Below are 24,246 nucleotides of genomic sequence, written 5' to 3' on the forward strand. Positions count from 1 at the left end.
GGCGTTATGTAAAGGAGTATACCGGCTCCCCCAAATAACTTCCTTTTCTGTGTTTTTGAAAACAGCCGTGCTAAACTGTAATTTTTGTTCTTGAGAGGAGATGGGATCAAGAAGTTTAGCTTCTTCTATCTGTCTTTTATAGAGTCTGGACCAAAACTGGGTCTTGCAGCAGGGAGAGCAAATTGCATAATTTGCTTATGCATCCAAAGGGTCTTTAGCGGGCTCTCGATGACCGTCTTTCAAGATGGCTGAAAATCCTTGCTTAGAGGTGAAATGCTGGCAAGATAGCCTATTTAGGGGTGAGCTTTTCTGATCAGTCCCATGGCTGGATAATTGTAATCAAGCCCTTGAGGGAGTGTCCATGGAGAGATTGCTTTTGATGAGGAGAGGAAGGAGGCTGGACGGTCTCTCACCCCAGGAGGCCACTGGTCTTTCACCCCAGGAGGCCACTGGTAGAGAAACATGAGTAGCAGCGGACGCCATGAGGGAGCAGGGGCAAGAGAGATGTTAGGAGATCTTTATGTGACACCCCTTTCCTGCAATCCTGAATTAAGAACCAATTGAAAAACAAGACCCAGACAGATAGAAATTAAAAAGGAAAAAAAAAATCCGTTTTCTTTCTGATCAAGCCCATAGAGAATGAGATTTTTGAATCTGCAGTTTGTGACATGTCCATCCTGATTTAGATATGTCTACTCACCCAGTCGTAGGCAGGACTCCAGGCCTCCCTGAAAGGACAGGCCACTGTGAAATGGCAGCAGTGACTGGAGTCTTCTCTCTATGGCCAGGATGATCCAGACCTAAAAAGGGAACCAGAAGGGACTGACCCACTTTACTGAGCTATTTCTCCCAAACCCATCAATCAAATCTCTCTCTTTCCTGCAGAGGAATGAGGAGAAGCCATAGTATTTTCCCATTAGTGATTTTTTTCATATGGAAATATGAAGCCAAGAGAAACAAAATCCCCTGCTATCACGAACATCAGCATCTTACCTGGCCTTGAGAGGAACTGCTTATGACATGATCTTGTTAGATGACCAGCAGTGGGAGCCACCCCTCAACCACCAGTCCTGGGCTGTGCATCACCTCCAAAATACACCCTCAGCAAAAATACAGGCTGTCTGCTTCTGATTTGCAGTTGCAAAGGGATCTTCTAATGCTCCACACTGTCTTGGGGCCCTAGGCCCTAGTTGGTAGCAGAGATGACAGGGAGAAAGAGCCTCACACTCTTCAGGTCCTGTGACTTGCCCTCCATTTAGCCACCATTTATTAAGCTGAGCATGTGCTGTCTGCTAACTCATATATTAGTAATCATAGAAGGGTCAGGGGGAAACATATTTAAGATATGTGCTCTGTCTGTGTCATAATGGACAAAAGAGACCATTATTTTTTTGTTGAAGTTTCTTTTAGGACAACATGAAAGAGCCCCCCATTATATTTTAAGGGTTATTGTTGTGATTACAGTGGCACACCTTCAAAAACACTGGCAGTGAGGTGTAGACACAACCACCACGTATAGACTAATTTTGACTGAGTAGACTTCTGGTTGAGTGTAATTTGCAAGGCTCTCATTTGATCTGCTGTGTATTCATGAATGATGGTGTCTTGTGCCAGCAAGCTATCATCACAACTGACTGTATAAAGAAGTTGGTGCTTGGAAAAATAACTGAAAATCTCAATGGCGTGATGGAGATTTTTTAAAAAAAATTATATTTAATGCACCGTTCTTAGTGTTGCATTTCTTTCTCATGTTGCAATATTTGGTTCAATCTAAAATAATATTGCAGATGAGTCAGTAGCTCCCAATAATTCTTACCTTGTTCTAATTATCCATTTTTTGGATGTCTCTCTGAGGTTTTTTAGCGCTAAAACTGCTGCTCTTCCACAGAGGTGGGTGCACACGTTCCAGAAGGGTGCTATATCTCATATTCCTTCTTCACATGGTACAGATGAGTGGACTAGGTTTACACAACTCTGTAGTTCACTTAGGTTTGTTCACAAAAATGCCCCAAATATTTTGACTTGAGTTTCTTGTTTAGAGTTTATGTGTTTTGCATGAATTAAAAGATTTGGCCTGAAATGGATTCCAACTGTATAGGAGTTGGTTAACTTTGAGTATTTTGGCAATGGCAGTAAGTCTGTGCTTGTGCAAAGTCCAGAGGAGTGGAAACTGGACACTTGCTTTGGGAGCTAATCAATATAGACCAGCCCCTCTTACATCCAACAGGACATTATCCACAAGTATTAATAGTTAATCCTCCACAAGTGAGTTTGGGGTAAAATGAGTTTGGGAAATTCTGGGTTATAAATTAAACAGGTGAAGGAATGCCTGGGGGCCTTGACTGTGTTCATGATGTTTGTGGCTCACACAGGCTCGTTTTGTTATGGCAATTTAAAAAAAAATACTGATTTTATCACAGACTCCTTTCTTTGAGGAACACCTATTAACATTCCATGCAGTGTTCTAAACAATGGAACTTAGGAAATGCTGACATAAATGGGTGGTCTGGGTTTGGCATCATCTAGCTAACTGGACTCAGATTAAACATAATTTCCAAATTTTCGCTGTGTCTCATATACAGAGTCACTCTACTGCTAGGACCATGAAAGCAGGTTATTATTTAAAGCAGAATGATTGTAGGTTTGTGGTTTTATTCTTTAAAGGATTACTTTCTAGAATGATTTCTACAGATTTGTGATAGACTCCCAAGAAGTTTAGGTATTTTTCTGTTGGCTTTATTCATGTGAAACCATTCTTTCCTCAAGCTTCATTCACTTTGAGGTTTTGTCTGAGAAATCAAAGCTAGAAATACATACATAGTCCTGCTTGAGACTTAGGCAAGCTCAGAGGAGCTAGGAGAGCTTAAGTTTGGGAAGAACCAATTTTAGTCAAATATTTCTGTCTCTGTGAGAGATGCTAGTTAGCCCCAGAAAGATCATGCTAGTGTAAAAGGTGGGGATGGGGGGTGGGGGGGGACAACAAAACCCAAAACAACAGACATTGGGGGCAGGGCTCCACATAAAATATGTATTTCTTTTTGTCCATATCATTCAGAATAATCCATATATAAGTGAGAGGTGACCCCAAATTTAACTGTCCACAGGGACTCTGCTAGTAAAATCATGGTGCTATTAACCATACTCTTCCATTGACTAATTTCTCTTTGCTTCTTCTCTCTCCCAGAATCCTATAGTAGAAATGGAAAGTATTGTCTCCCAGTCCGGTGAGAATTAATTTTCCAAACCCTGTCCTTTCTCTTTGTACCAGCCAGGAGGTCTGAGATCTGAGAGATCTTGTTTTACATAAGCCCAGTTACACCACTCCCTCAAGCCCCAAAAGTAATTCAGTGCTAAGGATATTGGTGAGCTCATGTTGTTTTTCAGTTTAGTGAAAATATATTAATGATAAATTCTCATTGCCTTTTTTTCTTGGAAGGAGTTTAACCCACAGAACAGTGTAAAATATTCTTCCCATTGACCCCCTTCAAATTATTGTCTCACTCCCACCTTTTTCAAAAAGCTGTTTCCTTGGAAAGTTTTCAGACACAGGGCGCCTAGGTGGCTCAGTGGGTTAAGCCTCTGCCTTCGGCTCAGGTCATGATATCGAGGTCCTGGGATCGAGCCCCACATTGGGCTCTCTGCTCAGCAGGGAGCCTGCTTCTCCCTCTCTCTCTGCCTACTTTCAATCTCTCTGTCAAATAAATAAATAAAATCTTAAAAAAAAAAAAAGAGGAAGTTTTCAGACACATCCAGGAGTAAAGAGAACAGTATAATGAACCCCCAAATACCTGTCTAGTTCTGTAGGTTCAGCAGTGTTAACTTTTTGTTATACCTCCTTAATCTCTACCTTTTCTCTCTTTGCCTTCTTTTTTCCTTATTGTAGTCATCTTTAAAATAAGTTCCTGATATCCTATCATTTCATCTGTAACTCATCTCCTTTGTATCTGTAAATAAAAAGGAAGTTTTATCACCGAATCTCAAAATCATTATCACACCTAACTAAATGAACAATGCTTCCTTAATATTACCTAATTCCCTGTCCATATTCAATTGCCTCAAAGATCCTATTGTCTTATAAATGCCTCTTTGGTTTTTCAGACCAGGATCCAGACAAGATCTACTCATCCTATTTGATTGTTATGTCTTTCAAATCTTTTAATCTAGAACAAGCTTCCCACCCTCCTTTCTTTTTTTCATGCCTCTAACTTATTGAAGAAACCAGGTCAGTAAGATGTGCTACATTGTTTGTATGATTGTTTCCTTTTGATGTTGTTTAAGTCATCTCTTCCAGTCTTCTGTATTTCCTGAGAGCTGGGAGTTAGATATGAAGGCTTGCTAAATTTAGGGTCTTCTCCCCCCCCACCCCCCCACCAGTTGCACTTCACAGGTGGGCTGATTGCATGGTACTGGGAAACACATGTCCTACTTCCCTTGTAAAGTTCACCATCAACTTTTCCCCTGATGGCTTTAGTGCCCACCGATGATTGCTTGCATCAGTTATTTTATTAGGAGTTGCAGGTTGGTGACTTTTCTAATTCTGTTATTTTGTGTGGGGGGATGGGTTTCAATATGCAGAAACTGTCTTGGCACCAATGAAGCCCAGAGTAATTTGAGTGGAGGAGAAAACCGAGTGCAGGTCCTAAAGACTGTCCCAGTGAATCTTTCCCTAAATCAAGACCACCTGGAGAATTCGAAGCGGGAACCGTACAGCACGAACATCTCCGAGAGCCCAGCCATCATTCCCGTATCAGGAATCACAGTGGTGAAAGCTGAAGATTTTACACCAGTTTTCATGGCCCCACCCGTGCACTATCCCCGGGGAGACGGCGAGGAGCAACGTGTGGTTATCTTTGAACAGACTCAGTATGGTGTGCCCTCCATGGCCAGCCACAGCGCCTACCTCAAGGATGACCAGCGCAGCACCCCGGACAGCACTTACAGCGAGAGCTTCAAGGATGGAACCACAGAGGTGAGTCCTAGCTCAGTCATCTGCAGCCAGGACCTAAACCCAGAAACCCCAGCTCGTTTTGATTCTGTTTGCTTGTTAAGTGGGATGAATTAACTAAACTGGGGGGCAGCTGGGTGGTTCAGTGGGTTGAGCCTCTGCCTTTGGCTCAGGTCATGATCCCAGGGTCCTGGGATCAAGCCCTGCATCAGGGTCTCTGCTCAGCGGGAAACCTGTTTCCTTCCCCTCTCCCCCACCCCCCGCCTGCATCTCTGCCTACTTGTGATCTCTGTCTGTCAAATAAATAAATAAAACCTAAAAAAAAAAAAATTAATTAAACTGGGAGCATTGGGTTTAAAAAAAAATGTAACTGTATCTTTATAAAAAGGTTTTAATAAATCTTGGGTTTGGGTGTGTGGAGGACTATTTCTATTCTTCTTGACCCTTGGGTGCCTTGGTGTCTTAGTGAGTTAAATATCCGACTCTTTATTTTGGCCCCTCATTGTCTCAGGGTTTTGAGATTAATCCACGCTGGGCGTGGATCCTGTGTGAGATTCTCTCCTCCTTCTGCCCATACCCTGACCCCACTTGTGTGCTCTTTCTCTCTCCAAAAAGAAAAGAAAATAAAAAAATTTTTGATCCTTAAATGACATTTCTTTTAGTTGTAGTCTTAAATATTTATGAGAAATAAAGAGCTGTTTGTGTGGAAACTTGCTACTTTGTAACGTTTTCACTCTGAACTCTTCTAGTTTGTAACTTTTCAAATGGTAGCTAAAGATGTTGCCTGTGTAATTTTTGAAACAATGTAACTCTTTAAGATCTACAGTGGATTCTCAAGAAAGAATGTTTACTATTAATACACTTGATTTTAGCCAAAAGGCCAAAGAAGCAATGAGAATTTGTACTATTAATAACCAATTGTTATATGTATGTACATTTTATACTTTACAGGTAGAGATCTGGTATTCTTTTCATGTACCTGTAGGACTTACATAAACAAGGTTCTTGGATTGCTTGTTTATTTATTTTTTTAATTTAAAAAAATTTTTAAAAGATTTATTTATTTACTTTAAAGAGAGCAGAGAAGGACAGAGGGTGAGAATCTCAAGTAGATTCCATGCTCGCTTGATCACACGACCCTGAGATCATGACCTCAGCTGAAACCTAGGGTTGGACACTTGAACAACTGAGCACCCAGGAACCCCTTGCTCATTTGTTATAAATTCACAAGTTTTAAGTGAAGTTTGAATATTTCGGTAATTGTATACAATGTCAGAATCAATAGAAATTTCCTTCACCTTGAAAGTTTTCTTTTTCTTTCTTTTTTTTTTAAACAATCCATCCGGGTGAAATTTTATTTTTTTTAAGATTTTATTTATTTGACACAGAGAGAGAGAGATCACAAGTAGGCAGAGAGGCAGGCAGAGAGAGAGGGGGAAGCAGGCATCTTGCTGAGCAGAGAGCCCGATGTGGGGCTAGATCCCAGGACCCTGAGATCATGACTTGAGCAGAAGGCAGAGACTTAACTCACTGAGCCACCCAGGCGCCCCAACCCCCTCTGAAAGTTTTCTTGAGCTCCTTGCATTTGGAACCTCCTCTCTTGCTCTGGGCAAGCACTGATTTGCCCTCTGTCTGTAGTTTCACTTTTACTTTCACTTTTTGAGATTCTGTTTTGTTACTTGTATGAAAAGATTGTATTATTGACTTGCTAAATAATTTAGTATGCCATGGTAAGCATATATCACAATTTGTTGATTTGTTTACCAGTTAATGGACAGATTTGGCTGCTTCTTGTTTGGGCTCTTTTGAATAATGCTCTTGAGAACTTTCACATGTATGCTTTCATGTGGACATGTGCTTTTGTTTCCTGGTTAAATACCGAGGACTGGAATTGCTGAGTCATGTGGTCAGTGTGTGTCTAACTGTATATGATACTGCAGTACAGTGTTTCAGGGTTACTGTGCCATTTTCCTTCCCACTAGCAGGATGTGAGGGTTTCTGGTTTTCTCATCCTTTCCCAAACTTGGGGTTGTCAGTCTCTTTAACAGGAGCTATTTTAGTGCATACGTGATGGTGTCTTCTTGTGGTTTGAATTTGCTTTTCTTCCATGCATAGTGATGTTGAACATCATTTCATGTTTCATAATTGGCCATTCTTAAAACTTTTGTGAAATGTCTCTTGAAATATTTTGCCCAATTTTTAAATTGGGTTATCTGTCTTTTTTAATTAAGTTGTTAAGGGCTTCTTAAAAATAACGTGAAGTCGTTACATGTTTTACCGTCTGGTAGCTTTTTTGTTTTTTTAACTATGTCTTTCAAAGAGAATCCGTATTTAATCTTGATGAAGTAAGCTTAATCAGTTTTTTCTTTTATAGTTGATGATTTTGATGTAAAGTCTTGGTTCAACAAGATGGGATCGGGAGGGAGACAAATGATGAGAAACTCTTAATCTCATGAAACAAACTGAGGGTTGCCAGGGGGAGGGGGTTATGGAGAGGGTGGTGGGATTATGGACATTGGGGAGGGTATGTGCTATGGTGAGTGCTGTGAGGTGTGTAAGCCTGACGATTCACAGACCTGTACCCCTGGGGCAAATAATACATTATATGTTAACTTTAAAAAATTAATTAAAAAAAAAAAAAAAAGAAGTCTTGGTCCAACCCAATGTCACAAAGATTTTCTCTTGTTTTTTTTCCCCTAGGCTTTTAATAGTTTTACCTCCTCCATATAGATTTCTGATCCAGCTTGAGCTAACTTTTGTAATGGTGTAAGGGAAAGGTAGAGGTCCGTATTTTATTTTATTTTATTTTTTTGGTCATATCTATATCCCGTTGCATCAACCCCACTTGTTCAAAGGACAGTCTTGTCTCCATTTAGTTGCCTTGGGATCTTTGTAGAACTGGTGTAATCATGGATTAATTCTCCAATTTTTGACACAGAATATTTAATGCATTTTTTAATTGGATCAGGTCAGCTTCTTCGTCAGTTAGGAGCAGTGCCTCTGTATTTGCGATGATGGTCATTGGCTTCCCATTGTTCTGTCCACCCAGGACAAGAAAAGACAATGGCAAAAGGCAAAACTTGTGGATTCTAATTTCCTAAAGAGGAGTTAGTGTGGTGGCAGCTTGCCAAACACTTGCAGCCTGCTGCCCTCTTAGTTGCCACTGGACAAAATGCAGCCACCAGAGCTTGAGATTGCATCCCAAATAATAATATTTAAAAATCATAAACATTTAGTGACCCGACTTACTGTAGGCTGGACATCATCCTGAGTGAAATGTACTCATTTCATCCTCACAAAACCCCTATGAGGTATGTACTATTTCTGTCATTTCTATTTTCCAAATGAGGAAACTGAGGCAGAGAGAGCCTGCCAGTACCCATGGTCATTCTGCAGTAAGTGGCAGAGATGAGACTCATCACAAGTTCTCAGGCTCCAGGACCAATATCCTTCCCCATTATCTCTACACTCTCAAGAAGACCATGCAGGGTCTTCTAATCCTCAGTAGCTCTGTTCCTAAACACAGTGAGTGATTCACCCAAACGTTCTTTTTTTTTTTAAACTGAGTGCCCTTTATCAGTGTCATTAGATGCTTCTTCATCTTTCACATGGGCAGAAGAAGAGCAAAGGGACTGTCTCTCTGCAGTGTTGGTGGAGAGTTAGGTAGACAAGCTGCTCTGGCAGCCCTTCCTCTCCTGACTCTAGCCATTCCTGAGTTCCTGCTGTCTTCTCTGAAATTGGGGAAAGGCAGAGGGAGACCAGATAAATTCTTAGCCCTTAAGAGGGTGCCTCATTTCTTGAGTTCTGGTAACTTTATAATCAGACTTTCAATGTCCTTGTCATAAAAATGTTGTCTTAAACTTAGCTTCCTGGGCCATATTGCTGGAAATAGTTAATAGTTAATTGTTCGAGTGCTTCTGTAGGAAAAGCACCTTACTCCCCTTGGGAATGTCAGATGCATGCTTTTTCACTAAAAGTCAGCCACTGATGTTTTTCTTACCAGGTGTGGAAATAGTTCATTAGTCACAGAAGAGCCCATGGATGTGGGCCCAATGTCAGCAGAACCATCATGCTGTTTGGGGAATGTGTTATCAGTTGTGTTTGTGTTGTAGATAAGGAGGCTTATGAAAGGAAACGATTGTATTTTGGGTTTTATTTGGAAGCAGATGAGAAAGTAACTTACCAGAAACTCTGTGGATACTGTTCTCACTAAATTTGGCTTAGCTGTCCTCCTAGCCTTGGAAATCAGTGTTTATGTTGCATATTGTATTCAAATCGGACATAAATTAAATGGAACGATCTTCAATCGTGGCCATTATTAACTGGTTATAAGATTAGGTGAGCTCAGAGTAATTTCAGCAAGTAAATTTCATTAAAAAATTTTGTCTAAAATCTAGCCCTTTTTTAAGGCAAACTATTAAAATGCCTAGGATTCTTGTTGAATTAGCAAATTACCCTTTTTAAAAAAAAATTATTTGAGAGAGAAAGAGAGCACAAATGAGGGGAGGAGCAGAGGGAGAAAAGCAGATCCCCTGTTGAGTGCAGAGATGCAGGGCTCGATCCCATGACCAGAGACTGTGACCGGAGCCAAAATCAAAAGCTGGACATCCAAATGACTGGGCCACCCTGGTGCCCCAGCAAATTTCATTTCTTATCAGAGACTGCTTCTTCTATATGTGTATGTATGTGGGTATCAGAGAAGGGAGCAATTTGGCTCAACTCAGGCTTCTTGTTTGTTTTGTTTTGTTTTTAAGATTTTACTTATTTATTTGACAGAGAGAGAAAAAGGGACAGCACAAGCAGGGGGAGCAGCAGGCAGAGGGAGAGGGAGAAGCAGGCTCCCCACAGAAGGGAGCCCGAAGGAGGGCTTGATCCCAGAGCTCTGGGATCATGACCTGAGCAGAAGGCAGATGTATAACTGACTGAGCCACCCACGTGCCCCTGAGCTGGAATTTTTTTTTTTTTTTAAGACACTGGTAACATTGGGGTGCCTGGGTGGCTCAGTGGGTTAAGCCTCTGCTTTCGGCTCAGATCATGATCTCAGGGTCCTGGGATTGAGCCCTGCACGTGGCTCTCTGCTCAGCAGGGAGCCTGCTTCCCCCTCCCTCTGCCTACCTCCCCGCCTGCTTGTGATCACTTTCTCCGTCTCAAATAAATACATAAAAGCTTAAAAAAAAAAAAAAGTGGTAACATTAAGAAGTTCTTTAATGGATTGATTTTAGCTAATTTGATTCACATTTTATTGTACAGCTCCTTTATTATAACGTTTGGTAAATATTTACTTTTGCTGGTGTTAGGTGCTGTGCTAGATGTGGGAGTAGCGGACAAAAGGAAGGCTGCATTGACTTTTGTCCTTTGGAAGCTTACTATATGTCTATATTTGTGAAGAGAAATAATGATAGTTGTCACTTATTTTGTAGTACTGTGTGCCAGCCACTGTAGCTTCTGCATTTTATTTCTAATCCTTACTATAATTCCAAAAAGGTGTTATTGTTTCCATTTTACTGATGAAAAGGTAGAGAGGGGTTCAGAGAGGTTAAGAAACTTGCCAAAGGTCACACAGCTAATAAGCAAAGGAGTATTACTGATAATTACACATTAGGCAGGTATTAATACCTAGGATGTTATTAGGAAACATGTAAATCTTAAGGCACGGAAGGAAGAGATTTTATAGAAAAATTATATTTATAGTTATAATAAGAATAAAAATAGAAGCAAGAATTTTCTTATCTGTACTATAATTTTGTGTCAGTTAACATTAGGCTATCTAGCTGTATCAATAAAAGAGCACCAGGATCTCAGTGATTTAATACACTAAAAGTTTATTTCTTGTTAATAATAATCTTGATACATGTCTGCAAATGTTTTTTCTTATTAATGGCTCAGAAATCCAGGTTCCCTCCATTTTTATGAAATTACCATTTCTATATGTGGCTTCTGGGTCACACCCGTGGAGAAGTACAGTCAGATGATTGCAGACTAACTTGTAAATACTTTGACCTAAAAGTGACATGTATCACTCTTGCTCATATGTCATTGGCTAGAACTAGTCACATGGTCTTAACTAGCTGCAAGAGGGCTGAGAAGTTTAGTCCTGCCATGTAGTCAGGCATGAGCAGAACTTTATATGGGGAAGCACCAGATATTTCTACCATGTATTTCGTAATTCAACGCCCTGCATGTTCCTTGGCAAATTAACATAGTTTGCAGAGAATCTTCAAATGAAAGCAAAGAATGATTATTTGTCATACTCAATAGACATATGATGGTTAGTCTGTTGATTTTATATTCATCTATAGACTGATACTGGAAGTTATCTTGAACTTAAGTCCTGTTCAGCATGATTAATTTTTAACTGGGAGTTCATTTACTCCCACACATTTAAATAGCAAAACCTTAATAAGAAAGATATGGCATATCACACACATATACACACACTGGAATAATACACAATCGTAAAAAAGGATGCGATCTTGTCATTTGCAACAGTATAGATGGACCTAGGGAGTATTCTACTAAGTGAAATAAGTCAGAGAAAGACAAATGCCATATGATTTCACTCATATGTGGAATCTAAAAAACTGAACAAATGAATAAACAAAAAGCAGAATGAGACCTGTAAATACAGAGAACAAACTCTTGGTTGACAGACGAAAGAAGAGTGGGGAAATAGGCAAAATGGGTGAAGGGGAATGGGCGGTACAGGCTTCCAGTTATGGAATGGGGATAGAAGGCACAGCATGAGGAATATAGTCAATGTCACTGTAGAAGCGTTGTGTGGTGACGGATGGTAGCTACACTTGTGGTGAGATAACAAAACAGAGAAGTTGACTCACTATGTTATAGAGCTGAAATTAATGTAACATTGTGTGTCAACTGTACTCACATGAAAAAAAAATTAAAGAATAAAATCTTAAAAATGTTGACTCAAGTACTAAATTGGAACATAGCTTCCCTTGTGATTAATGCCCTTGATTTTACTATGCTTATAGTGCATATGGTGCCATCGGACTTCTATCATTTTATTACGTCAGTTTGTTTTTGCATCAAGCAAAATCTTGGGAAATCCTTAGCATATACATTTTATACTTTAGGTGATTGAGATTTCTCTCTGTGCAGTGAAATTTGATGAGATCGGATGACCCATTGGTCAGAGTCATAGTAGTCCTCTTCCCCCCTCAGGAATAAAATGGCTGTGGAAGCCCCATATGTTAAGGCTGGTACCTTGCACCACCATTTGATAACTTGATCACTCTTTCTTCTTAATGATGCTCTTGGCTTCATATCCACACTTCAGTTATCATGTGTATTCTAAAGACTTTCAAATTTTTTTGAATTTATTTATTTTTAAAGATTTTATTTATTTTTGAGAGAGAGAGAGAGATAACACGAGCAGGGGAGAGGTCGAGGGAGAAGCAGACTTCTTGCTGAGCAGGGAGCCTGATGCAGAACTCAGTCTCAGGACCCCAAGATCATGACCCGAACCAAAAACGGATGCTTAACCATCTGAGCCACCCAGGTGCCCAACGACTTTCAAATTTTTTCTCCAGCCTAGTTACGTCCTCTTTGCTCAAAACCTTTATATCCAACTGTGTATGACTCTCCACCCATTCCAGATCTGATTTACAATCTTTCCTTGTGTTCTCCACCTTAGTGGGTACCATCACCATCCTGGTTTAAGAAACCAGGATATTTTCTTGATAGTTTGCTCTCCCCTCATCCTCCAATATCAATTCTGTCAGATTTACTTTCTTTCTTTTTTTTCAGATTTACTTTCTAAATATCTCTCAGATCCATCCATTTGTCTCTATCTGCTTCTACCAAGTTGGCCCAATCTGTCATTATCTCTGGCCTATAACAATGCCTGCTTTTGTACACTGTACCGGGGATGGTGTTTTTGACATGCTTATCTGATTATGTCACCCCCTCCCCCCACTTAAATCCCATTGCTTTTGGGATTAAGATCTAAGTCCTTAACCAGTATACAAAGCATTGTGTATGCTGCTTCCCATTTTCCTTTCCCACCTCATCTTGTACCTCTTTCCCCCTTTTGCTGTCTGCTGTGGGCTCCATTCAGTTCTGTGAACCTGATATACTTCCTCCTGCCTCAGGACCTTTGTGCATGCTGCTCCATATTCTAGAACTGTGCTGTATAATGCCATAGTTGCTAACTACATGTGGCGATTAGAATTCAATAAAATCAAGAATTTAGTTTCTTAGTCCCACTAACTACCACGGTAAGTGCTTAGTATGACTAGGGGCTATCATACTGGACAGTGAATATGCAGAACACTTCCATTTTTATGCAAAATTCTATTGGACAACACTGTTGTAGAATATTCTTTGCCAGCTCGCATAGCCTTCCTCCTGTGTAACTTTTTCAGGGAAGCCCTCCCTGTCCTCCCTTCAGTTCCTAGTAGAGTCAGTTTTCTTTGTGTCTAAAGTCTCCCAGCCAAAGACTACCATGAACACATCTGTAATCAGGATTACATTTATTTAGCCTGCTTTAGCAGGAGACCCTTAGGGACGACTCAGTAAGACAGAGGTGGAAGGAGCTCTTCACAGTGTTCGGGCTTATACTGGGTAAGTGTTAGGAGGGATTCCAGAAATGACAGCCAGCTCTGGACTGGATATGAGAAGACATTGAGGCAGCCCGGAAGCTGGGTAACCATTATTCAGGAAGTGAAATGAGCAAAGCAGGACTGAGGATGCCTTTGTCAGGAAAGCAGCAGCCACTCAGAAGGAAGACATGTTACTCAGTTTTGTGGCTGTGTTCCTGTCTTCTGGGCTTCCGTTGGAAACACTCCTGTTCACCTTGTCTGTGTGCTCCTGAAAATAGTGGTAGTCAGTGGGCCTGGTTTTTACTTTCTCAGTTGTGCTGTGCTCTCCTAGGGCTCTGTTGCTCTTCTCCAGAGTGCTTGCACAGAGTCTGTAACTTTCTGAATGAATGACTTTTTAAGTAATGTGTTTCTTCTCCTAGGCCAGAAGCTTGATGAGAGCAGAGACCTCTTTTGGTTCACTTTGGTACCCATAGCACCTAGCACGCTGCCTGATACAAAATAGATGCTCAGTCTTTATTGGAAGAATGGATGAATAAATAAATGAATGATAAGACCTAAAAAAATTGGTGGCTGATCAAAGTCATGGAATCAGAAAATCCTGGATTTTTCTGACAGTTGAAGAATCATTTGTCTTTTTACAGTAGATTCTTAGCAGATGTCCCTTCCTCCCACCCAAGAAAAACACTAGAACTCTAATTTAAAATTTAAATATAACATTCTAATACTGCCTGATATCTCAAGTCCTTTCAGGGTAGTCATTAAAATATATGTTATCATACCTTCTTTACTATCATTTTTCTCAGTCCAAAAGAAGAAAGGTATGGATGCATTATATCATATCACAGTCAGGTATAGTGGTGTTGGCTGTCTGCCTGGGTTTTGGCATCCTACAAATTATATTAAAAGGTTTCCAAGAAGTTGGTCACTGTAACTGGAATGACCCAAACACTTTGACTGTAACTCTCAGTACTAAATCACAGAGAGCCAGATAACCTCTTAATGTGGTCAGGTCTCATGAAGGATTGTGATATTTTCCAGGTGGAATAACTTTATTTTTTTAAATTATAAAGACAGTATAAAAGAATTCAGGATAAAATTTTGAGCTTGAAGGGCACCTGGGTGGCTCAGTTGGTTAAGCCACTGCCTTTGGATCAGGTCATGATCCCGGAGTCCCGCATTGGGCTCCCAGCTCTGTGGGGCGTCTGCTTCTCCTCTGACCTTTTCCCCTCTCATGCGTTCTCTCTCTCTCTCCCTCTCTCTCCCTCTCTCTCACATAAATAAATAAATAAAATCTTTAAAGAAAAATTTTAAGCTTGAAAAAGCAATATCCACATTGGTAGCATGTCTGCTATTTTTAGTTTTTCAGGTTCTTGTCCAAATGCAGTCATGTTTATTAGAGTAAGATTTTAGATTTTCTCTTCCTTTCAAGTCTCTTTGAATCTGAGCAGTTGTGGTATATTACATCTTCTCATACCGCCTGGGGGATTAGAACCATTGAATTTATAAATTCACTATGTCATAGTGGGCAAGCCTACCCTTAGGCTTCAGAATTCTGTGGCCTGGACAATAGATTCACTGAGGGCCATGTTTACTAGTACTGGTGCACTGTGTGTTGTTACGGGTTTACTGCATGTTCCTTCAAAGAAAACCTTGGAAGTGCATCTCCTCTATCTTTTCCTTAAATGCCCTTCTCATCATGCTACCCTCCTACTCCAAAATTTCCTAATTCTTAACTGTACTAAGTGTAAATACCTTTTCATTGATCAGCCCTGACCAATAGAACTTTCTGCATTTTACAGATGGGGTAAATATGGCCCTTGTCTCAGTTTATACAGGTAGCAGGTAAAAGAGTCATAACTTGACACTGGACGGTTCTGCACTAGAAACTATGCCCCTAACCACTCTGAATACCACCCTGTGTTGTGTATGCTGTGTCGACTCTCTGTAATCAGTGTTCCATTAACTCAGAATTTGTGATTTTTGGGAATGAGCATTGGAGATAGTAGAAAATGGAAGAGATGTTTTATGTGTTTGAAGAAACAGGTTCCAGTACCTGCAGACACTTTTGGAACACCTGCAGGACATGTGAATATGGACATGTGAATAATATGCAAAGCACAAATGCCTCTTCTGTTGAGTGTAATTCTCAGTGTGCACCTGGGATATGCAAGTTCTATGCACAGATGGTTACTATTTTTGTTGTAGAAAACACAATACTAAAAAATATATTATCTTCCTTTCTGAAGTGAGGATAAAACAGTTTGGGCACATTTGTCACTTTCCTTCCTGTTTTTGCATTGATGACTTACCTATTTGTTTTAATTTGATAACTTTTAAATTTTGCAGAAATTCCGGAGTGCTTCAGTTGGGGCCGAGGAGTACATGTATGACCAGACATCAAGGTAGGCTACCCGGAGGTGTCTCTAGAAACTCATGAACTGATAACACTTGAAATGTACCCTCAAGTTACACTTTTGAACCTTTGAAAGAAAAATCTTTTCTCTATACAGTGACTTCTAAATTACTGTTTCCAGTCTTGACCTGTAGTCTGAGGCCCACACCTTTTTTCTGTCCTTCTGTTGGTTAGATCGCTCTCCTTGGAATCCTTGGATCGCTCTCTGAATCTCAGACACATGGACCTCCAACACAGCATGTGAAAAAATGAAAACTCTTTGCCTTTCTTTTTCTTTTCTTTTCTTCCTTCCCCACTTCTTTCACATCTGTTCTGCTTTTATTTCCTGTTGTGGCTAATGGTGTCGTAATGCCAGCTACCCACTTGAGAGATGTCAAGATTTGCCTGACTTTCTGCTGTGCTTTCGTCACACTTGGCCAGGTGTTGAACATTCTGTTTTACCTGTCCTGTCCCTTGCAACTTTCTCTTGTTCATGTTCTGAACTGTTGTGATGTCACTTGATCTTCCCACCAACACCTTCCTTTCCCTTCTGTTCCACTGTACATACTTAGATACCCGCTGTCATACTCTGTTGCCTTCCATGTACAACCAATGAGAGAGGTATGGGAATAAGATAGAACCTTTCCTTACAAGAGGCCCATAGACTTTTGGAGGGGATAGATGTAGTGATGGACAGTTGTAATACAGTTTGCTCAGTGCTGCTACAGAGGTACATAAACAGAAAGCTGAGAGGACTTAAAGGTCTCTGTGTGTGTGTGGTGGCGGTGGTGGGGGGAACACAGCTTGCAGGGAGGGGCATTTGAACCAGCTGTTGAAGGATCTCAAGCAGGAGTTTTCCAGGGAAAGATTAAGGACATTTTAGGCAGAGGGGCTAGATGATCAAAGACCTTGGTCATGAGCGCGCTCATAGACAGGAGAGAATGGCAAGAAATGAATTGATCTCTCCCGTTTTACAAAGCTTATCAGTGGGGTGCCTGGGTGGCTCAGTGGGTTAAGCCGCCGCCTTTGGCTCAGGTCATGATCTCAGGGTCCTGGGATCGAGTCCCTGCTGAGCAGAGAGCCTGCTTCCCTCTCTCTCTCTCTGCCTGCCTCTCCGACTACTTGTGATTTCTCTCTGTCAAATAAATAAATAAATAAAATCTTTAAAAAAAAAAAAAAACAACAAAGCTTATCAGTGATGTCACCATTTCAGACAGGATTAACACAAATTCCTCAAGACGGTAGTCAGGGCCTTTACCTGCTAGTTCCTTTTTGCTTTCAACCATGGGTCCCACTGTATTTATTGCTTCTTTGCTTTTATGTGTGTGGCCCTCTTCTGTTCTCTCTGTTTCTACCTGAAGTCCTCCTAATCCTTCAGGGTCTTGCTCCGGCCTCAGGCTGCCCAGTCATCTCCCCAGATCACCCAAGTCAGAATTTCAGTGTGTGGTGAGGTGGGGAACATAGAATTCCAAATCACCTCTTCAAATGTGAAAATGCATATATAATTTGCATGCTATAAACCCCAATCACCCTGTAATCAGCTGTCAGGCTGGTGAAAAGAGCTTTGACCTACCAGTCACTTGACCTGCCTTCTCTTCCTGCTGCTGTCATTGTCCACTGGAGTGAGCAAGTTTCTCAGCCTCTCTTCACCTGTGACATGAGGAAGGTGGTTTTATTTCCTCTGTTATGGATAGGCTTGGGGAGGATGAACCCCCCAAAATTATGTTCAAAACCACTTCTGTTCATATGTGCTTTTATCTGGAGAGAGGGTTCACAGCTTTTCATGTTTGTTTGTTTGTTTGTTTATTCTTTTTTTTTTTAATGCAGCCTGTGCCCTAGTTAAGTTGCAGGCTGCTGATGTAGGTGATTCCTAATATCCTGTCCAGGTCTCAAATTTTATGATTCAGTGGCTGTTCTGAAATTGCTTTTTTCAGGCAAAATGACAGTGACGTTGGTTCTGTCTTGAATGACTTATTTCCCAACCTGTTCTAAGATACATATTCTGGAATTTGCTTAGTTTCTCAGCTTACAATAAGGTTTTTATCATGAAAAGAGGAATATTATTGTGCTTTACAATTTCTTTCTCCTCATGAAAGCTATAAAGAATTAAACATGATAAGAGTCTTCCATAATCTTATAAGCAGACCATTTTAAGAGGTGAATTTGGAGGCAGTTTTATACCTAGCCTTTCAAAGACGATGAAAACAAAGAGCTAATAAAATAGGCCCAGTGAAGAGCTTCTGATGATTAAAAAGTTTCATGAAGCATTGGTTATTGGATTATCACTAGGAGCCGTCCTGCACTATAGGAGAAATAAATATTTCTGAAAGAACATATTAAACTTTTTGTTTCTTTCGTTTTTAGAAGGATTGTGGTTCATACCTTTTATTTTAAATAATTGATATATTCCTCATGGCTGGGGAAAATCAGTGTTTTTATTTTGTAAATGAAATAACATTTTCAGAATATTAAGGAAATTGTGTAGAGCAGGGATTTGCAAACTTTTTCTGCAATGGGTTATGTAGTGAATATTTTAGATTTGGCACATTATAGATCACAACTACTGAACCCTGCTGTTGTAGTGTGGAAGTAACTGAAGACAAGCCCTAAATGAACGAGCATAGCTGTGTTCCGATAATAGAGCACAGGGAGGTGTTTACAATAATACACAGCGAGCTGGATTTGGCCAGTGGAACAAACCTTGTTTGCAGACTCCTGATTTGGAGCAGTAGCGACCCTTTCATGAGTCCTTTTGCTGTCTTAAAAACAGAAAACAGCAAAACCAACAGTCTGTGTTATGGAACTAGATTCTCAGTGATGAATATCTGAGATTTAGACATTTTGAAATCTTTTGAAGTGGGATATCGCTGTTTGCAGCATCTTGGTGATACAAAAAGAGGGTTAAGTGTAGGTACGAATTGCACGAAAGCCTTCACACATTTGGCTTGCTGCTAGGACGAAAGTGGCAAATCCTATCAATTCTTAAGCCGCAGGCATTACTGATTGCCATCTAAGACATAACAGGTTCTCCTGGCACAGCCTTGCATAATTGGACAGGCACCTCATGGACTTTCTCCCCTTCTAAACCATCTGGTTTATGAGCCACTATTAGAGATGTTGTATACATTGTATTACCAGTGACCTTTGGTTCCGGTTGCATCTCTTTTGCCATATGCTGTGTTTTGTCTCTGAAGTAGAGTAAATAGTGGTTCATATTCCTACAAAATGCTGTAAATGTGAAATTGATTAGGAAGGCAGAAATGTCCGAGCGAGTGAATCTGACCACTGTTTGCTTTCTGTTCACAGTGGCACATTTCAGTACACCCTGGAAGCCACCAAGTCGCTGCGTCAGAAGCAGGGGGAGGGCCCCATGACCTACCTCAACAAGGGACAGTTCTACGCCATAACGCTCAGCGAGACTGGAGACAACAAATGCTTCCGGCACCCGATCAGCAAAGTCCGGGTATGGGCCTCATGTCTCAAATAAAGAGCAGAGGGATCCCATGAAGGGAACTGCTACCTTGCAGTCTGGTGGAAGGGTGTGGAAAAAACTCCAAAATAAATAATTCTAGAACAAATATCAGAGAGTTGGACCAGGAGAACTTACTGGCTTAAGTTTATCATTTTAATCAGTAACCAGTAAATGTCAGGGAGGGGACACGGTTGGGACATGCTTTCTGACCGTATCCAAGGAATTTTCCCAACTTCCTTCATTGCCTTTGTGCTACTTAGTTGTTGTTCTTGCTTTTAGTCAATTAATCTTAATTTTTCAAGCAAGGAGCTGTTAAGTCAGAGCTTATCTGTGGGCAGGGAAAGAGCTGCTGCTGTCTTCTGTATGGAAGGTGTGATTTATCCTGTGTCCCTGGGTCCTTTGCAGCTTGGTTTAAAAAGCTTTTCTGCAGCCCAGTGCTTGCTTACTCAGGAGTCAAGTGAGGCATGATATGATCCCAACCAGGACTGGCTCGGTGGAATTTTCACCTTCATGAGTACTAGTTCTGTTTGTGGGAAATGGAACTATGCTGGAAGCCGACCAGCTTTTGGCATTCTTGCTGCTGCCAAGAAGGGAGGAAACTGGTAATCCTTCTCTACTGAAAAGGAAAATCCTAGCAGAGCTCTCTGAAAAGAGGTTGAAGGGCCTTCTTGCCCTATTGTAAAATGATTTATTCTATATGCTGTATACGTAGTGCCAACCCTACCGTATTTTGTCTGTAGCTACTGCCTCCTAAGCCCTTCAGCACATTGAGACGAATGCGGTGCTGTGCCTAGAGCATAGCGAGTTTACCCCCATCCCTGCGAAGGGAACAAATGAAGTAGAAGAGAAAGAAGAGCATTTGGGCACCTGCTGGCCAGCTTGTCTGTTACTGGCTTTAGGTAAAACAGCTTCAGTGGTGATCTCTGAGACAGCCGGGGTTTCTGGCTGTGTTTCGGTGAGAAAGACCAGCAAGGATTGCTACTCATTCCTCAGCCCAGCAATTCTTCCTCCCTCCAGGCTGTCCTAGTCCCAGGTCAGAGTTGTAGGAGGCGGGGCTGTTGAGAGTGAGAAGAAGATGTGGAGCTCATGTCCCTTGCAAGGCTGAGCCTGTTGCAGGTGGAAAGGTGCTTGGTGTGTTGTGTGCCTGCCGGGGAAAAGTATGTGTTCCTACCCTGTGGTCAAGGCTGTAGTGGAGGGGTGCCTTCCTCCTCCTCCTCCTCCCCCACCTCCTTCTCATCATCATCTTAATGGTGGAAGGATATAATAACAATAACAATCATAATGGTAACAACAACAGTAACAACGCAGAGAGATGCCATAATAAAAACAACAAAAGCCACAAAATAACAACTAATGTTTATTGGGTATATCTTCTATGTGCCGGGCACTATGTCAATGCCACGTATCTAGCAATTCATTTGAAACTAACACAACCCTATGAAATAGGCACTGTTTTTATAATACTATAGATGAGGAAACTTGGCCTTTTAGAGGCTAGTAACTGGTCAAGATTACATAGCTAAAATGTGAGGGAACCAGGATATATCCCAGCCAGTCAGATTCTTGGATTTATTCTCTTACTCACTAAGGTACACTGTGTTGAGAGACATGGAGGGCTAAAAGCCAGAGGCACCATGAGTGTTAGATTGAAGTCCTTAAAGAGACGAGAGGGCTCATTGTAGCCAAAATGAAATAGATGGGACGAATATTTCCATAATAAATTATCTACATGATTTCAGTGAAGCAGAATTCTTTTTTTTTTTTTAAAGATTTTATTTATTTATTTAACAGAGAGATCACAAGTATGCAGAGAGGCAGAAAGAGGAGGAAGGAGGAAGCAGGCTCCCCACTGGGCAGAGAGCCCAATGTGTAGGGCTCGATCCCAGAACCCTGAGATCACAACCCGAGCCAAAGGCAGAGGCTTTAACCCACTGAGCCACCCAGGCACCTGAATCAGAATTCTTGAAGAATCCCTGTACTGTCGTGGCCTTAGAATGTAAACCATTCACTGTCTTTTCAGCGTGCTGATGATGGTAATGTTAAGAGGGTGTAGATGAGATATACACTTCCTTTGTAATTTACAAGACTGTTTTTTAAAAAAAAACTAAGTTTATCCAGAATTTTCTTACCAGGCATCCACATGTGAGGGTGTAGGGGTGTGAAGTATAGCATATATATCCAGAGATGAATCCCAGGCTATAATGCTTCTGGCTTTTGGGATTGTTCTTACTCCTCAGCTCTGGGAGAGCAAGCAATCTGGAGGAAAGAGGGATACACTTGGAACTTAACCCGCATTAATTTTGGAGAACAGCGTTTTATTCTGAGTCGAAACATGTATGCTTAGTAATACAGCATTTTCAAACTGCCTTTCTTTTTATCACTGAAGACAGAAATTTGCAGACCAAGAATATGCCATTACTTAGGCTGATATAATCATTTGCTAGAGAAAAAAAAAAAAAACGTTATTTTTATTTGGAATAGAAGGAAATAAACACCAGGAGGCCACGCAGTGAACTTTTACATATACCCTTATGTGCAGGAGGTACATTCTAGGACTGCCCCCCCCAGAGGATGCCTGAAACCGTGGATGGTACCAAGCTGTATATATGCTGTTTCCTCTCATTACATCCCCATAATAAAGTTGAACATATACAATAGCACAGTAAGAGATTAGCAACAACAGTAATAAAAATAGAACAATTACAATACACTGTCATAAAAGTTATGTGACTGTGGGATTCTCGGTTTCTAAGTATCTTATTGTACTGTATTGTACTGTACTCACCCTTCTTCTGGTGATGATGTGAGATGATAAAATACCTATGTATTGACGTAACATGATGACACAGGTGTTGTGACACCCTAATGTTAGGCTACTACTGACCTTTGTATGATAGATCAGAAGGCACTCAGCTGCTTCTAGATTATGGTTGACCAAATGTGGGTCACTGAAACCACGGGTAAGGGGGCAACTGTAAGTGGCAAAGTTTGGGGAAGCAGGAGAGGGAAGAATGGAGAGCTTGGAGCTCATAGTTCCACCAGCCCAGAAGCAGTTCCCCCTCTTGTTACTTCTCCATGTACCTTTGAGGTTCCTGCTGCTTGTGAGTTCGAATAATATGGATACATATTTCTAAACTAGTTTTCCTAACAGACATCTGCTTTCTTGTGTAACAAATGCTCACACGTACTTTGGGAAGAAGCCAGATTTTGAATGGACAGTCCAACTGCAAGCATGTATATGACATCTATTATTTGTCAGGCAGTGGGGCTGTTGACTGAGTAATTGTAAATAATTAAGTAAATGGAGAGGGCGCCTGGGAGACTCAGGGGGTTGAGCCTCTGCCTTTGGCTCAGGTCATGATCTCTAGGTCCTGGGATTAAGCCCAGCATGGGGCTCTCTGCTCAGCGGGGAGCCTGCTTCCCCCCACCTCTCTCTCTTTGCCTGGCTCTCTGCCTACTTGTGATCTCTCTCTCTCTCAAATAAATAAATAAAACCTAAAAAAAAAAATTAAGTAAATGACTCGAAGTGTGCAAAATGCCACGAAGGAGAAGTTAGTAAGGAATGGGAATCAATGAAATACTCTGGAATAGTAGGAAAATATCTAAGAAATATTTTGGTTTTGGAATAAGAAGGAGAGAGCCAGTATTCCTGATATTGCAGTTAAAAGGATTTGGGGGAGTTCATTTGTGTTCGTAACTTCTCTTATCTCATAAGTGACAGTTAATGTGTATGTAGTTTAATGAGGGTTTTTATGATTTAGAACCAGAATGGGCTTTGGTTTCTTATTTCTACAAGATAGAATTAGTTTTTCAAGCGAGTATATCCAAACTGTGTGGAAATAAATAAAATAGTTGACCTTGTCTCTTTTGGTCTGTGCAATATCTGTATCTGAGATCTGTGTTCCTCAGTATGAACTCAGTTTGTAGTACTTCTCTCATTACTCCAGCATTTCAGCCTGAGGCACTTAATTAGGCTAGAAACAGATGCTTGCTTCTTTACACATGGTGCCAAATCCTTCGTTTAAGAATACAAAATTTCAAAAATGTGTTTGTTTTCAGTACCAAAAAAAAGATGTTTTTGGTATTCCCACTCACCTAACAAAACAGTAAATGTGCTGTTAATTGGTTAATTTGGTTGTTATGACTCATGGTAAAAATGATGTAGGGGCGCCTGGGTGGCTCATCGGTTAAGTCTCTGGCTCTTGATCTCAGGTTCAAGCCCTGTGTTAGGGTCCATGCTGGGTGTGGAGCCTACTTAAAAAAAAATGATGCAGGATTCTTTTTTCTGTGGACTGTTCTCATTCCCCATGCATTTTTAAAGTAGACCTGTTTTTAAACAAAGACCGTGCAGCTGAACTTGTCTGGGCTTTTGTCAAGCAAGATAAGCAACGTTGTAGAAACAGCTCTGATAGAACTGCTGCAAGTAAAGGCTGTGAAGCCACAGAGGCACCCAACAGAAAGTAAGATGCATGGTTCTCCCTTCTGCAGAGCGTGGTAATGGTGGTCTTCAGTGAAGACAAAAACCGAGACGAACAGCTGAAATACTGGAAGTACTGGCACTCCCGGCAGCATACGGCGAAGCAGAGGGTCCTTGACATTGGTAAGTTGACCTTGACATCCCTGTGTGGTCTTAGGTAAACTGACATGTTGTCATGCTGCCAAGGAGAGCCCAGCACACAGCTCATAACTGGGACCCACAGAGCTCTTGAGAAGATATTCCAGGCACTAGTCTGGACACTTTTCTTTTGTTAGTACATTTAGTACAAATCAGGCGGAGATAGCAAAATCAGACCGAGCTGAGTGCAAAGCACTGTTTGTTCTATGGCAGCCGGCTGTGACTTGTACAGTAATAGTGAAACATTTGGATTTGCAAGGA

The 24,246-nt window shown here is 41.0% G+C and overlaps 1 protein-coding gene across 3 annotated transcripts in view; it reads left to right on the top strand.

Moving 5' to 3' along the window:
- GRHL2 (grainyhead like transcription factor 2) overlaps positions 1 to 24,246 on the top strand; it is a 161,496-nt gene that overhangs the window by 53,245 nt on the left and 84,005 nt on the right. For all 3 annotated transcript variants that reach the window (XM_013064756.2, XM_013064754.2, XM_013064755.2), the window contains exons 4-7: positions 4,576 to 4,969; positions 15,853 to 15,908; positions 19,205 to 19,361; positions 23,859 to 23,970. In XM_013064756.2, the coding sequence (XP_012920210.1) occupies positions 4,576 to 4,969; positions 15,853 to 15,908; positions 19,205 to 19,361; positions 23,859 to 23,970 (719 nt within the window). The remainder of the gene's footprint in view (positions 1 to 4,575; positions 4,970 to 15,852; positions 15,909 to 19,204; positions 19,362 to 23,858; positions 23,971 to 24,246) is intronic.

Source organism: Mustela putorius, unplaced genomic scaffold, assembly GCF_011764305.1.
Source record: "Mustela putorius furo isolate JIRA1106 unplaced genomic scaffold, ASM1176430v1.1 tig00000228_pilon_pilon_pilon, whole genome shotgun sequence".
In the NCBI taxonomy this organism is placed as follows: domain Eukaryota; kingdom Metazoa; phylum Chordata; class Mammalia; order Carnivora; family Mustelidae; genus Mustela; species Mustela putorius.